This window comes from Melitaea cinxia, chromosome 16 (assembly GCF_905220565.1).
Source record: "Melitaea cinxia chromosome 16, ilMelCinx1.1, whole genome shotgun sequence".
NCBI lineage: Eukaryota > Metazoa > Arthropoda > Insecta > Lepidoptera > Nymphalidae > Melitaea > Melitaea cinxia.
The window spans coordinates 5928427-5946419 of NC_059409.1; the positions used below are offsets into that span (position 1 = coordinate 5928427).

At 34.8% G+C, this 17993-nt stretch overlaps 1 protein-coding gene across 1 annotated transcript; it reads left to right on the forward strand.

The window, feature by feature from the left end:
- Positions 1–16271: 16271 nt before the first annotated feature.
- On the forward strand, positions 16272–17030 carry LOC123661225 (the record flags this gene model as incomplete). The annotated part of the gene is made up of 1 exon (XM_045596212.1): positions 16272–17030. A coding segment is annotated over one exon (759 nt), but the record flags the coding sequence as incomplete, so codon positions are not given.
- Between the last annotated feature and the right edge of the window lie 963 nt (positions 17031–17993).

Sequence of the window (17993 nt, forward strand, 5' to 3'; positions counted from 1 at the left end):
ACTGAGGTAGGGCACAGCAGGAATTTCCTGCTCAAAATATGGAGCAGCCCAACTGGGGTAATACTGTTTTCAAGCAGTATTGTGTTCCTGTTGGTGAGTAAGGTGACCAGAGCTCCTGGGAGGATTGGGGATTGGGTCGGCAACGCGCTTGCGATGCTTCTGGTGTTGCAGGTGTCTATAAGCTACGGTAATCGCTTACCATCAGGTTAGCCGTACGCTTGTTTGCCGACCTAGTGACATAAAAAAAAATCGTCAGTGTGAGCATCTGCAAACATGCCTGACGCACTACTGTAATATGGTAGCCTCAACAGCGCCCTGAAGGTATTATTGTATTGTACTCGCAGGGCGTGTGCTGCTCTTCGGGTATAGCTAGCCCAAAGGCTGCTGGTGTAGAATGTTTGGCAGTAATCCTTAAATAGTGTAATTTTAATAGGTATAGAAAAACCAGCAAACCTTCGAGCCAGCATATTGGCCCTTACAGCCAACGCCCTACGTTCTCTTTCCATGTCTTTGTCTTTTTTTAAATTTTCAGTAACAATGTGTCCCAGATATTTAAATTGAGATAGATATTTAGATTGCAAGTAACTTTCTAATTCCGCATATTGAGGGACTCAGCAGCACCATGTCATCTGCGTAATTTAAGTTATTTACACATACACCATCTATATGGCATCCGATATGTGTGTTGCCGAGTCCAACAAGTTATTCATTAATATAAATATTAAAAAGCCTCGGGGAAATGAGACCACCCTGCCTTACCCCACACTCAAGTTTGTATGGTTCAGACAATTCACTTGACCATTTTACAAAATTTCTCTGTTTGTCATACCAGATGTACAATATAGATATTAGTGACGCAGGAATGCACCTCCCCTGAAGCTTCTCCCACAGGATATTATAGGAAACTAGGTCAAAGGCTTTTGACAGGTCCAGGAAACAAGCATACACTGGTGTTCTCCTATCAGTATAAGAAGCACGCTTCAGTGCAAAAATGGCACTCTCAGTTGACACTCAGCACGAAAACCAAACTGTGAATCTTGTAATCGGGTGTGTGTGTGTATCCACCGAGGCGAGAGTCGGTGCACGCTGTCAAATACTTTGGCTATCACAGTTGCCAGTGAAATAGGCCGATAATTACCCTTGTCCGCTATGTTCCCCGTCCTATTTTATTATAATAGGTACAACTATTGTGTCCAACATCTCCTGTGGTGTCTCAGCGGCTCGGAGCGCCTACAGCAACGGATCGAGACCCAGAAGGCAGAGCGAATTAAGGCAAAGGCTACACCTGAACTGAGCTCGATGCCACTGGCGACCTTTATCCACGCAACCATCTCCCCAAAACCAGGCAAGCTCCCGCATCACCTCTCTCCCAAAAAGACTGGACAGGGTGAGCGGCAATCGGCGGCGCTGAGCAGGTTCACCAGAGACAGTAGTCCGAGGCACCCGGAGGCGTCACCGGCCACTCGTACGAAGGCCGACATGGGACATGTAACACCGCCGAGACTTCGACCTGCGACCACACCGCTACAACATGCGGAGAACGCCCTAATCGAGTTCCTGGCGATAATAAAGGCAAACCGTGAGGTAAGCCTTGCCACCTGCAAAAAGATCATGCAGGCCTACCAGTATGATCACCAAAGATTACTGGAGGTGGAACTCGAGGAAGCCGAAGCGGCCATATACAACAGTGAAACCCGACAAACACTCAAGGGCAAGATGTCGGGTAGGTATATGGCAGCGTATAACAGCACTGCAGGCTTCGTGAACGCAGTCGAGTCGGAGGAGAATGACGAGGAGCCACAAACCTTCGAAACACCTGAAGGGGACCCAGTGGTGGTAGTGGCCAGATGCACGAAGGTAATGCTGGGAGACCGGATGCTACGGATGGCGAAAACCATCTCAGGCGACCGGGACGGCTTACTGACCATGCCCTGGGAACTACCATCACTGGAGTGGATAAACGGGGTACCGGGATGCGGCAAGACAACTCGCATAGTCGGGGACTTCGATGAGGACACGGAGGTCATGATTACGACCACAGTCGAGGCGGCCAAAGACTTGAAAGAAAAACTGGCGCACCGCTACGGCAACAAAGCCAAGCAAAAGGTGCGCACTATGGCCTCCGTACTAGTTAATGGTTTCAAAGAGGGCTCAAAAATCAACCGCCTAACGGTGGACGAGGCCCTCATGAACCACTTCGGAGCCATAGTAATGGCCGCCCGACCATCGGGAGCACAGAAGGTGGTCCTCATCGGAGACATAAACCAGCTGCCGTACATCGACAGGGACAACCTGTTCGAAATGCGGTACTGCAGACCAACCCAGATAACAACCATCTCGTGCGAGTTGTCATGCACGCATCGTAATCCCAAAGACGTCGCCCTTGCCATCAGCGAAGTTTATAAGGACGTGTACAGCTCAAGCTCAAAGATCCGATCTTTGCGAGTGGAGAGCCTCATGGGCGCGCGTATTCCTGCAGGAAGAGACCGGACCTTATACCTGGTCTTTACGCAAGAGGAGAAGAGGTTGCTGACTGACCAGGGATACGGATCCGGGGAGGGATCGCGCGTCTTAACCATCCACGAGGCGCAGGGCCAGACCTACGAGGATGTCATAGTCCTCCAGACGAAGACGAGGAGGCTCAGGATCCACGACAGCGTTTCGCACGCTGTAGTCGCGGTAACTAGACACACCAACACCTGTGTCTATTACACCGACGACAGGGACGACGCAATTGGTCGCTTTGTGGCGAGGGCAGTGGAGACCACGGACAAGGAAATACTCGAGCACAGTCTCAGAATGGTGATTCATCATAGAGACGCCGCCGTCACTGAGAGTGTGCTCGATATGTTGAAAACTTTTGGCGTGTGAAGAAATTTGTTTCAGTAAATAAATAGGGTGTACATAAACATATAAAGTTAGTGTTAAATTAAATAGTATTAATTACATATTACAAAACGTGTGCAAAATAATTTTACATGTGTACCAAATTAATTAGGATAAATTATATAATATTGACTACAAAAAAAAAAAAAAAAAAAAAAAAAAAAAAAAAAAAAAAAAAAAAAAAAAAAAAAAAAAAAAATCTTACTAACAGTAACCTAGGCTAAGTGTATATTGTAAGTAGGCCAGCAGGCCATAAGTGTATATATAAGGTAACTAGGACATAAGTGTACATATACGGTAACTAGTATATAAGTGTAAATATAAACTTAGATAATAAAACTGACAGTAGGAATACAAAAAATATATAACATATAGTAATTAATATATATAGAAGTAAATTTAGTATAACTTTAAATTTTTGGTCGGTGGACTCACGTAGGATTAGAGATACTAAGTCTAGTTTAATTAGTCCTCTAAGTTGCATGTGTAAGTACCAAGTTATCGAAACTAACAAACTAATATTGGAATAATAAAAGCACGGGCATTATGAGTCCGTGGATATATATTGTTAAAAGAAAAAAAAAAAAAAAAAACATCTCCTGTGGTAGGTAAGAGTGTCCTATGCAGAGATTGAAGAACATTGTCAACACTCCTGGCAGATGTATACCAGCATTTTGAAGGTGCTCGATGCTGAGTCCATCGTGTCCTGGAGATTTACCTCTCTTCATATTTTTAATTGCATCTTTACAAGTGAACCTAATGGGGGATTCTGATTGACAAAACTCAGTATCGTTCACCCTCGGTTGAGATATAGCGTATTTATACGTTGTGTATACTATTTTCCTAAGCTTCGTAACACCCACGAAATCGTACTCAAACGTTATTTTTAATGTATGTTTAGCAGTTTGGGTGTAAGATTTGTGTCAAACTGAATTAGGCCGTAAGAACTAGAGCAAACTACTAAAAAAAGATAAATTAAGTTTTTCAAACAAAAGAGAAATTATATTATTCTAACCTATTTCTGTAAAAATAAATAGCCTTAACTTTCTCTTACGCATCTATGTCATATTTATACCGCTGTATTAGAAATAGCGCTAAATGTTTAAGCTAAAAATATCATGCAACTCTCAACTAATTTGTTATCTTTGTTTCTAATTATATTATATCAATCTTGTTATCTTTTTTATTTAAAATACAAAGAATCCTACTAAAGAACATTAGCATTCAACGGTGTGACAAAAATCATCGTTGATTTATCCGCACACCGGCATTCGACATCGTACGCTCACAATATCCAAAATAAGTCAGTAGCATAATTATAACAACTTAACAGTAACATACGATCAACATTTTCACACATCTATCCTCAAAGTTTTACAAATCAATCAATCACAAAATAATACAGTCGCAGTAGCTTGTGGATACACACGGGGTGATTTACTTTGAACGATATTATTTAATTTTTATTTTTATTAATGATAAGAAATATTGCTTTACTTTATATTTTATATTTGTTTTTGTAATTTCATTTTTTATTGAAGCCTATAGGGCGTTTATTAATTTTGGTATTTGATATTGTAGTAGTTGTTTGCCATATAGATTATTGTAACTCGGTACTTTTAATTCAACTTGAGACGCACTACGTGTTTGGTAGGTACGCCTGATGACATGTTGGTGTTCACCATTATGAAACTGCTCGAGCAGTAATATGAAAATATCTATCTTTATAAATAAAATTGAATTGCTACATGCATTGATAAGCGCAAAACTTGCAAATAGCTAGATTAATTCGGCTTGGTTTTTTATTAGTTTTCTAATACTTTAATAAAAATTCTTATGGAATAATAAGTTAAGATTAATAAATTGCTCAAAAAATTAGAAATTTTCAGGAAACGTAACGATTGTTTTTGACACAGTCACGTGTTTGACAGTTCGGCAAACAAGACAAGATCTGTCGGGCTAGCAAGTATGATGTCTTTGTTACGAACGTTTTGCTAAAATTTCGATGTATAAGAACGCGCTAGAACAACAGCCACAACAGTTTTAGTCAACCCTTTCGCGATTTATCTTTAAAATACTAAAAAAGATAATTATTTAATTTTTAGGGCGAAGTTCGTCTGTAGTTCGGATCTTCTACTATCTATCGTGGTCTGGGCGTTTATGTTTCTGTTATATGTATTTTTGGAACAGGATTCTAATCTTACGTTATTCATTTTTTTTGTTGTTTGTTACCAAATATTGTCAATGTTGTTATCACCTTTAATTAAGATACCACTTGCTTTTTTTTTTATTGCACTATTTATGTAACTGCAATGTTTTTAGTGTGTATTTTGTTGGTGATCTAATAAATAAATAAATAAATAAATAAATCTACCGTTGCCGGTAATATTCAAAAAATATAGTATCCAAATAGAATTATTTCAAAACCAACTTTCTATATTTTCTTACAATATTATTTTAAAAGTAACTCGAGATAAAGATGATGCGGAAAATTAAGTAAACGGAATTATACTATGACAATATTTGTGTGATCAATATTAAGTATAAAAAAAGAAATATTCATAGTTATACAAAGCTTTTACCATTCGAGTCCGTGTTCCGAAAAGTTCTTTGTGTCACATCTTATTTGTGTGTATTTCTTACTGGAATAAAGCAATCGCCTGGGATATAAAATATTCAATATTTATCTAGAAATATGTACGTATATGTGTTTATATTTTAATCTTACTACAAAACTAAAAAGGTGATAGTAATATATCATATATGATGGCTTTAAGAAACTCTTTCAGTTTTATTATTCAATACTGTGCCGATTCAACCGGTTTATGATTGCTTCTTATGTTATATAAGTCATAACATAGACTTTGTAGCCTTTTATTGCATTAAAAGGCGCCACCTTAGCCAATAAAACAAATCTAAATGCCTAATCAAGCTTAAAAATTGTCGAATACGGTCAACAAACTAATAGGTATTATTAGACCTGACAGACATAAATAAAATCTTAGAGAAATTCAATATAAAACCTCAGACCCTCATCATGAAGGTATGAGGGTTCCAATTCGGCTCAATTTACATTGTTACTAGAGTAAGAAGTTTGACCTTTTTTATCATACCGATGTCATTCTAGAATGAGCACCCTATTTATCAAGGCATTTATTCGTTTTAATAGATATGCTAGCGGCGTAACTGACGTGTAAGTTTCACATAGAATTTTGTCGTAGAATACGTTGGAGAGCTTAAAACAGGTACAGAAGTACGTGTAATAACAGATTTTGCGCAATTTCGTTTTGAATTATGAAAGAAGATTCTCACACACATACTGCAGCCTATCGCAGTCCACTGCTGGGCAAAGGCGCGGACTCATGTGTTTTTCCCATAGTCACCACATTCGGCAGGCGGGTTGTAACCGTAGGGCTGGCTTTGACACACCGAAGACGCTGCTGCCCATCTTCGGCCTGTGTATTTCAATGCCAGCAGTTGGATGGTTATCCCGCCATTACTGCTGACTAGCCAATTGAAGCAGTTTGCTGTTAACCTGCCATCTGCATTAAATTTCAATCTCGCCCTAAATCTCAATGGAGTATATTTATAAACTTATTATTTTATATAACTTATATATATCACAGGCACTACGTTATCTATCTTAAGAACAGATGACCAGATACGACTAATTACTATTATACCCGCTTTACATTTTTTACGACATTAGTTTGTGATAAGAACGAGTATAACAACAGTTATATTCAATTTATTGATAATATCTTAGAAAGGATAAAATCATAACTATGGATAATTTTTTGCAGGCAATGATCTTCACCTATGATCAGGCAATTCAACCTATTTATATGTATACATATGATATATTTTAAAAATATAGTAGTACGTCACGAATTCAGGGCGTACGAACAAATAAACTCTTCCACTTTTCGTCTGCGGTTTAAAACTTGCTATACTATCTGAGCAATAAAATGTCTTTATATCTAACAGTAGGATGTCACAGGCTGAATCATTAAAAAAAAGTTTCTTATAAACCCGTATTGACAGGAAGCCTTCCTAGAAAAGCATATAAAGACACGTGTCATACATATTTATTAACCCCAATGGAATAACTGAGTATATTCAGCTTTACATCTTTCTTTTAAAAGAGGCATATAATCTACTGCGAGATATTAACACTTTTAGACGTTACTTTTATTCCAAAGGCATGAATGAAATATTCAATTTAATTCTGTACATTGAAGATAATCTTAAATTTTGTGGAAAGCTTTCAGTTATCAATACTGGATCTAAAAATGCAATTCATTTAATTTTGTCCGTCTTTTTCTAAACATCACAGCATAATTATTATTTTTAATTGTTATTTGGTTCCGTTTAAATTGCGGGGCTAAGTGCGAGATCTGACGAGTAGTTTTTGAGCTATCCCTAATAATCTGTCTTTAAGTTCTATGTTGATTATGATTTACTTTATTATTGTACCTGTCTATGTAACTTGAAGTCGGTTTTGTTTCCGATCGAAGACAAATATGGTTATAATTTCGCAGTCCGTTTTTCACGAAGTTCAACTTTTTTTTGTAACTACCACCAATTATTGCTGGATTAAAATTTTAACCTTCTTTTATTAAGAAACCTGTTAGGGTTGATATTGAAACTGGGAAATGATCGGCCTGATCAGATCAGTTTAAATTTGCTGTATATTTTAGGTTTAGTGAAATGGATGGATCATAAATAAATAAATATGTATCTCCAAATTTTAAACGTTACCGACAGAACAATTTCTTAATATTTTAGAGTTTCTCACGATGTTTTCACTCATCGCCGTGCGCATGAGATGAATATGGTAATAAATTTACCATTAAAATATTAAGCAGTCGTAGCCTAGATTTGAACCCGCAACGTATGGATTAGGATCCACAAGTTCCATTAAATCGGCTCAATTTATTCTTGTACTACACAATAATTTATGTGACAGTTTTTAAATTCAAATCGTAATGTATCTAATCGTAACTAAGAAAAAGTCAGGATCAATAAATCATGTTCTCGAGTTCTTCGTAATAGAGCGTCACACATCGATTATACGAGAGATATAAATTACGGAGTTATACCCGAAGTGGACTTGTTATTACGTAAAAATCTGTGAGGGAAGCATTTGGTTAGATTTATTCGAGCACTTTATCGTTTGCAGGTCGCTTGCCGTTATGAAACAGGAGGTAAGGATCTCACGCTCAGCGCTTTTTCAGATTTCTTTTATTGGTATAGTTAGTATTGTTCATTGTTTATATCAGCAATATTTGTATCGAGATAAAGTTGCAAAAAAGTTATAAACTTTTGCATGTGTCCTAAGTTTGTTTCACATAGTTAATGTTTTTACGGTCGATACAAATATTTTCATACTCTGAACCTCCGTTGAAATATCGAAAATATAAAAATTTTAATCGCAATAAATCCTGTAGAACGAAAGTATCTAGTTAAAGTTTTATCAATTTATTTGTTATAAATATTTTTTATAGGTAAACTGGCCTCATCTAGGACAGTGCCACTTGTACTGTCTCAAAGAAAATGTGCGTAATATAAATAAGGCAACGCTTTATACTGACTGTGTACTGTGTGTGTTTCCGGACCCACAACACAGGAGAAAATCCTACTGGAGGATCTGTTGGGTGTGAAGCGTTTTTTTAGTAATTTATTATACCATAAATGGAAGCTATTTTCCGTCTGAAAACTAAGAATGAATCTTTGGTTTCATTCTGCTTGTCTTCTTCTCTTAAGCCAGCAAAAAAAGGCTGTTAATTTAAGGATACGACAAATATGTTTTATAGATCTTAAATAATCTCGTCATCATCACCATTATTATTTCAGCCTATTGCAGTCACATAAGCCTCCTCCAATTCGCGCCAAACATCTCGGTTTCTACCGGCAAACTTACGTAGACTGTCGCGAGTTGGTCCAGCGGGCCGGAGGACGTCCCATCCTGCGTTTGCCAACACGCGGTCTCCACTCCAGTACAATATACATATCTGTTTAAAATAAATTTAATCTTTTACATTTTTAAAGTTTTTGTATACCATGCATCAGGTGATAGCTGCTATAAGGACAAAATGAACGCCATAAAGGCAAATGGGTGCCTTAATTATATATAACATAGTACAATATTTTATCAAGCACGTATTTTATATTGTATTAAAACATCGAAAAAAATAAGACACTTATGGGCACCATACACGTTTTCTACTTAACTGTTTATGACTATTTTACAAGTAAACATAGTAACAGACAAGGCAAACGACGATAGTTATGTCCATTAAAAACATTTTTTTAAATTATTTATTCATTAAGTACCACAAATTAATTTTAAGTTTCATACGATGATGTGTCGACAATACAAAAATAAATCTTATATAAATTTAATTTGTTTTATAAAATAATAAAAAAAATGAAAGTTGCTAAGTGCGTAACTCGAATGGCTCGACCAATTCGGCTAATTTATTTTTTTGTAAGTTCTTTAAGGCCCGTGGAAGGTTTTAATACAAAAAAAGACTACTGTTAACTTTTGACAGAACGAAGTCTGTCCGGGCAGCTAGTCTATATAAATAAAAATGAATGTTGCTAAGCGGGTAACTCGAATGGCTCGACCAATTCGACTAATTTATTTTTTTGTATGTTCCTTAAGGTCCACAGGAGGTTTTGATACTAAATATATATATATATATATATATATATATATATATATATACTACTAATTTTTGACAGAACGAAGTCTTTGTCCAGGCAACTTGTTAATAAATAAAAAGTATTGTACAAAGCAGGAAGGGACTTAAATCAAGTTTTGTATTCTACGATTAGAACACCTCTTTATTCAGTAAAAGATTTAAAAGGTGTTGAAAAGTATACGTGTGAACCTACTGAATTAAAAGATTATACTATCCGATGACGATCTTGAGTAAGAACAAAAATAAGCATAGTAATAGCATATTCGTTTTGTATGCTGTTGTTAAACTAGCTGGCTTACCGAATCAGTAACGTATTTTATATTTTTTTATTGCTACATAATTATGTTATGGTTCACTTTACAGCCTATACAGTCCACTGCTGGACATAGGCCTCCACAAGCTTACGCCAAAAATAACGCGAAATCGTGTGTTTTACCCATAGTCACCACGCTGGGCAAGCGAGTTGGTGACCACAGGGCTGGCTTTGTCGCACCGAAGACGCTTGTTATGGTTACCACCAGCTATTGCTAAATTCGTGATGGAACGAAAAACAATTTCGCTAGTGTAGTATGACGTGGCAAATTTTAGGCGTTCTTCGATAATCTGATGTTGAATATTAGCCATATTCATAGCATCTAACATACGCATAGGAAATTAATCACGATAATCGATCTTCAACGGTCTGTCAAACACAAAGTGAGAGACGTACTGGTGAAACTTGATTTATATTCGATCGCAAATTGGAAATCGATTACTTTGCAACTCTATAAGCACATTCACGCCCGATTCGTATATTTTAGGTCGGGAAAACGAAATTTGATAGCGTTGCTCGATTAAGTGTATTTTACGAGGTACTCCTTAATGTGTTATAGACTTAGTAGAAATTACCGACTTAAATTTTTACTCTATAGTAATCTAAACTAAAATAAGTGTCTGTAATAACCTCAGGTTCACTTCGGTCTGAGCATGTATACTCCAAAGTAAGTATCTGTATTAGCCAAATATCTTTGGGTTGGGCACGTATTTGAAGAAAAATATAATATTTAGAAATTTTATCAGTTTGCTATTAATGTTTTCAAAAACGCAAAAAAATCTCAAAATCGCTGGCGTCTTTCCTTTAGGAAAAAATCAACAAGCAGCAAAATAAATAAACTTTGCACGGAATACGTGTTTATAAAAGAAAAAAAAAGACGGACAGAGTTGTAGCCCAATGAATTACGTGTTGTTCGTTTGAAAATGTTTTATGTAGAAATGGATAAATTATTAAATCAGACCAAAATTAACTACTCGTATAATAATAACAATAGAAACAATGTATTGTGCTAAACCCAAAAAAAATCACCTTTAAACAAAAGAGTATATACCTTACCTATTGTTCTTGTTGAAAACTAACCCACTTACAGACCTAACAATAAAGGTTACCAACACATTCAGCGAAAGTCTCAACATGTCTCCAAAGTTTCTTATGAAAGCTCTTCAGCGTTTAGTAGTTTAACTACACGTAAGGTTCAAACCAGTGCGCTTAAACAGTACTTAAGCTAATGGCTTAGGTCTACAGAGTCTACGAGGGCTACGCGGGGTCTACATCGCTACGCCGTCGGAATATCAAAAGCAATAATCATCATTAAAATGAGATAAAGTGAAATTAAAAAAAAAAAAAACTTTGTACGTAATTGTGATACGATAAAACACACTATGCTGTGTCACTTTCAGGTGTTTGGCAATAAAGATGTGTCCACATATTGATTGGGATTTTGTGACTTCAATTACTTTTAAACAGCATTTCTTTTATACAAATTTTTTAACCGACTTCCAAAAAAGGAGGACGTTCTTAATTCGACTGTTGGAATGAAGTTCATTACGGCAGGCTCTACATTTGACTGGGCGACCGAACTGAAACAATTTATAACAGAAGTGACGTAATATCGGTCACACGACTGTATAGACGTTTGTAAAACTAAAATATTACTAGTAAACTTTTTTTTTAAATTTCTTTTTTTTTAATTTTGTTTTTTTATTTCACTTAATATTTTGAATTATTATTATTATTTCTTTTATTCAATATATTTTCTTATGATTACATTTTTAAATATATTTATAAAAAGACAAAATATTTAAAAATATAAAAATAGTAGTCCTCCGGTGGCAGGTTGAGGCCCAGACCACAGGTTTGGTTATTATTATTATTATTATTTTGTTAGCTTTATTTTATTTTACTGTATTTGTTATTTTCTAAAATACTAAATTTCCTAAATACTTTTATGTACTTAATAAAAACCAATCAACAAAATTAAAAAAAAATCAAAAACTATAAAATATATATAAAATTCAACATTTTATTTTTCAAATTGTGTTGCTTCTATCCGAAGGAACTTCGTTCCTACCTAGTGTCCCATGACACCACATAATTTTTTTTTTATATGTATGTTACTTCAGAACTTTTGACTGGGTGAACCGATTTCAACAAAAAAATTTTAATCGAAATGTGATGAGTGTCATTTGGTTCCATTAAAATCTAACAACTACTTTTCGAGTTATATCTAATACAACATCATCATAATCATATCTAATACAACAAAATCATCATCGACAAAGCTTACTTGACTATTTTTTCGTCTACCTACGTTGTATTACTTGTCGATGTAATTGAAGTCGGTTTTTTTCGTTTGCGAGCAAATACAATTATTTGTGTTGTATATTTTGTAATTTGTATTTCCAAATATATTGAAATTAATTCGTTTGAAGTAGAAATTAATTTTGTTTTAAAAAACTATAATTATCTAATAATAATAATAAACGAGGACTGAAGCCTCTAGCGACGAAGTCAACCCAGCCAACTAAATTACAGCTAAGAAACGAGTAGCGTAGTGAATAAAACATGGGAATTGATACAAGATGGACGCCGATTTAAATCGGGCAGTATAAACGATAAACATCCATGTGTGATTTCGTTTAAAAAAATTAAGCCTTGTGTTTTTAGATATAGAAAAAAAAACTTTTACAAACTGTTACGGTGTAACAGTTAATGCAGTTTTAATTAATTAACGAAATTATAACAGGCATAAAACGATTAGAATACGTTTAATTTTGTAATCTAACATTTGCATAATTAAGTAATACAGACGACAGAGAAGTCACCCCACAAAATAATAATAAAATATTTATTTATGTTTTTATTTACACTTTATTGTACACCAAACAAGAAACAAAATAAACAAGCAACATTAACAATAATTAGTATATACAAGTACAAAAGGCGGCCTTATTGCTTGAAAGCAATCTTTTCCAGGCGGTTATATTGACGGTATATAATATTAATTTAATGTTATATAAATAATGTGAAACAACTGAATAAATAGACATACATCATATATATATATATATATATATATATATATATATATATATATATATATATATATATATATAGATTGTAAATAAATACAACTTTTATAAAAAATAAACTGCCTAATGTTTGTTTTTTATAAAAACTACATGAAAATTTTATTACTGTAAATAATTTAGCGACGAAAATAAACCGATGTATCGGTATCCTATAAAAGCTAAACCTCTTTACGACATATTCTATCCACTCAGTAACGACCGATGTTACGTTAAATTGTTCAGTAGTCGTAAAACAAGAACACCCATTCACAGACAAAGAAAGATGTACAGTATCATTTGAGTTTTAAGAAGCCCATAAAGTTGAAGAGATATACAATTTATTTACCAAATATACCTAGCTGACCCAAGTCTATGCATGATAATGTAGCAAAAATTTACTTTTACGAGGATCGACTGGGCACGTCGAGTTCTAAAACACCATTTTCTTTAAAAAGGTTTATAAAATATACGTAAGTAAGTCTGTATGTGTACCTTTTAACAAGTTTTTAAGTTATCTGTTCGCACTAATTAATTAATTAATTTTCTTCGTTATTTTCTTCAATAAAGACACGTCTTTTATTTTAAAAGTGTTGTTTTGGATATTATTAATCTATAATATAAAAATGAGTCGCTGAATGTGTTGCTAAGCGCAAAACTCGAGAAAGGTTGGACCGATTTCGCTAATTCTTTTTTTAAAATATTCCTTGAAGTACGAGGATGGTTCTTACGGAGAGAAAAATTCTAAAAAAAAATAATAAAATTAAAGAATCGACTGTTAGGCGATACGAAGTTCGCCGGGTCAGCTAGTTCAATATAAAAATATTTATTAAATGTCAAATGGTAGTATGAAACAGTTTTCTTTGTATTGCTATTACTAAACGTAATCAATTCATATAAGGTCTCATATCTAATGTTAAGAATGGTCCATTTTTATTCATACTCCAATCTGAAAATCTAAGATCGTTTTGGGAGTTATTCCCGAAATAGATCGTTTGAAAATAAGCATCTATTTTTGGTTCGAATAATAGACGATGATAATGATGTCCTAGTAGGATTTTTTCAGTGATTTCATTTCATGAGTATGTTAAATAAATACTTAGTACTATAAATTAGAAATGACCATTCATAATGAATGTAACCATCTAATGCATACTGACCATATATAATATAATATAATAGTTGAAGGTAAACATATTTTTTATTTAATATATATTTTAAATAAAAAATTATATGTTTTTGTTATGTTCCATAATTGTTGTACAACAGTTTATATCGCGAGTGAATGATTGTATATATTTTTTGTATTTGTTTACTGAACAGTATTTCTTCGGGCAAGGTACATTACGCATAAACATATTTTAATTTTAACTTCAATTCTGAATTATGTACACGCATTTTACCAGCTAACCGTTTTCGGGATAAACCGATTTTTAGGACAAACAAGTTTAATTTCAAAATGAGGCTGGACCAGTGACATACATAACTTATAAAAGGCAAAGTGAGATGTACAAGTTAAGGAATATAGATTGTTAATTTTATTATTTTGTTGACATTCACAAGCGTGAGATTTTATGATATATACGTATCTTTTAATAAATCATTGGCCCAAAAATATTCTTTTTACTGATGACCTCAAGCTGTGGTAACACGAAATATAATAAAAATGTTGTAGCTACTGCATCAATTGTTCATGTTTGGCAAAAATTTCAATATTCACTATCAAAAATTGTATAAAGATTAACTGTATTTTAGAAGGATCGCCGTTCGTTGACCTGAACTCATTTTCTTGGCGCCTTAGCGTCGGAACCTTGTTGCAACACTGTGTAATATTCACTTATATGACATGATAAATTGCAAAAGTAAACTAAAATAAGAAAATTAAGGTCGAAGAATTTTCTAAAAGATTATTGAATCTGTTTCTGTAGACAATTTCATAAATCTTGAAATACTTTAAGTATTGTAAAGAAAAAGTATTGTAAAAGAAACAAACAAAATGTAGCATATATTTTTAATAGCGCCTGGTTTCGTTCCTGCTGATGTATAATAGCACAGTTATGCATTAGCGTTGCTATTTACTTTTTCTAGGCGACTGATTTAATTTTGGAATACCCTCGTATTGTATTACGTCGCGGTTCACCTTAGGGGGTAGATGTGTCGCGACGCGCGGGGTATGCTAGGGTATATAAGCCTCAGGGCGAGTGTTTGCGGCTCTTTTTCCCTTTTTGCTCTTTTCTTTTTTGGGTTGGATTCTCTCGCCGTCTTAAGATCTGAGTGTGGGTGAGTCATTGTAGTTTCTTATGGTATAAGCTCTGCTTTAGTGTAAGGTGATTTTGTGTGTTTTGAAAAAGAAGATTAAGATTCTGTAGGATTTTTTTTACTCTCTCTCTTGTGTCTCGTGTTAGGAGTTGTGGGTGTCTCTCTAACCCAGCAAACAATTTTCTAACACGTAGCACTACCTACATGGAACCAACAACAGAGCTGGTGCGGCTTGTGAAGCGGCGGAAAAAACAAAAGCAGACAAATACAGGGGTCTAGGCTCCGAATATGATTTTGTCCCATTCGGTGTCGAGACCCTTGGTCCGTGGGGTCCTAGTGCTATAACCCTTTTTAAGGAAATATCGAAAAGGTTATTCGACGTCACAGGAGACCGAAGAGCTGGCAGCTATTTCGGACAAAGAATTAGTCTAGCTATTCAAAGGGGGAACGCTGCCAGTATCTTCGGAACCTTGCCTAAAGGGACTCCTTTTAATAATATTTTTTAATTATTATATTATGTATATATATATACTTAAGGTTTTTTAGTTTAATGTTATTTATCTAATTATTATTATTATATTATAAGTTGCTAATATGTTCTTAATTATTCGTTGTGTACAATTTTTTTTTTTCGATATTTAATTTTCAATACTCTTTTTCCCCATTATTTTATATTTGTTAAAGCATTATTAAATCTATTTAGTTTATCATAATAGGAATTGATAAACATATATACATATATATAATATGTATTTGCATTTATGTGTATGTATGTATTTACATATATCACAGTCAGTCAGTCCCAGTCTAACAATACAGAACCTAAATAAATTATAGTCAATTACTTTCTCAATAAAATTGTACACTTTAAGGGTAATTGACAATTTTTGAATGGAAGATTAACTAGACAATAAAAATAGAGGATGCATCCGCATTTTTATGCCAATATAGTATATCACTAGATACTTATAGTGACTTACCCAAGGAGGTCAATAAGTGTGAAACCACACGAGCGTCCAGTCTACACGTGATATTTGATGTGAATATAAAATAGAATCACTGACGCCCGCCACATTTCCCGGCGCACTGAGGGTGATGAAGGAGGCATTGTGGAAGGACGAAGCTGTGTCAATAGCTACTAAAGTGAATGAGAACCCTCAAGCAGCTGAAGAATTGCTCGAATTGTGTGCAGACGCGGCTTTGGACGGTGTTTCACTTGTCGCCGTAGCAGTTAAAACAGGAGAAGTTTGTTCAGCTATGTTTAACAAAATAAAGGTTAAATGGCCTTCTGAAAAACTATTCTTTGAAATATTCCGAGAAGAGCGTTGTACACAGACTTCATCGCGTGCGCTTGTAAATTTCATGGCCGACGTTGACAGAAGGTGCAATTTATTTGAATTATATAACGTCGATTGCAGTTTAGACTTAATGTTTTTAGCAACACTTCAAGAATACAGAAAACAGAAGTTGGGCACGCTTCTATGCCAATATTCAATAGAAGTAGTGAGAAAAGTAAGAGACGGGGCAGTTGTTAGTATAAGTGTTGCAGATCTTGGACCGAAATACTCTCATCTGAAAAAACCCAAACCCATTGACACATACCCGAAAATTTGTCAAGCTTTGGTTACAGTAAAGGAAACCCAAAATATGTTCGAAAAAATGAAATTTAAAGTGCATTTGACGGTATCTTTTTCCGAACACGTATTTGATGGAAAAAAATATACTGAACGTTTAGGGGATGAAAATGCAGTTTATCAAGTTACAGCATTACCCTTATATGAATTAGAATATGCATAGACCGTCACTCTGAGTGTCAGGGCGTTAATTGTCTAGGTCGGTTAACGCACATTGATAGTTGAATTTCAGGATGTTGTATGTTAGTGACGTATGATTGGGTCGTAAGACAGTGTTGCAGTGAATTCAAAATTATATGTGGTGTTTTTGTAATTCGATTATCTCTCATGATTAATCTATCAAAAAAAATTTTTTTCTCTTAGTATGGAGTTAAATTTTATAATCCCTTCCTGAGCTTACCAGATTCTCTCCTTACATTAGTTTTTTTTTAGAATTTTGCCAGAGATGCAAAATTCTTCTCTGTCGGGGGGGGTATTGTAGCATATATTTTTAATAGCACAGTTATGCATTAGCGTTGCTATTTACTTTTTCTAGGCGACTGATTTAAATTTTTGGAATACCCTCGTATCGTATTACGTTGCGGTTCACCTTAGGGGGTAGTTGTGTCGCGACACTGGGTTTGCTGTATATAAGGCTGAGGACGTGTGTTGCGGGGGGCTCTTTTTTGCCTCTTTGCTCTTTTTCTTTTTTGGGTTGGATTCTCTCGCCGTCTTAAGATCTGAGTGCAATTTATTGTGGGTGAGTCATTGTAGTTTCTTATGGTATAAGCTTTGCTTTAGTGTAAGTTGATTTTGTGTGTTTTGAAAAAGAAGATTAAGATTCTGTAGGATTTTTTTTACTCTCCCTCTTGTGTCTCGTGTTAGGAGTTGTGGGTGTCTCTCTAACCCAGCAAACAATTTTCTAACACGTAGCACTGGCGCCCAACGTAAATTCTCTAATATTTGGAATTATTTGTTTGTCGGTGAATTATTTTGGTTATTTTATTTTGTAGGGTATCGCATTGGCACTCAATTTTTTTTTCTTTTTCTTATTCCTAGCAAGTGGTTTTCTCTGGGTATGTAAAGGGTCTTGTCCTTGTGTCTTTGTGTGTTTTGTGTTTTGTGAATTGTGTTAAATTATTACTTT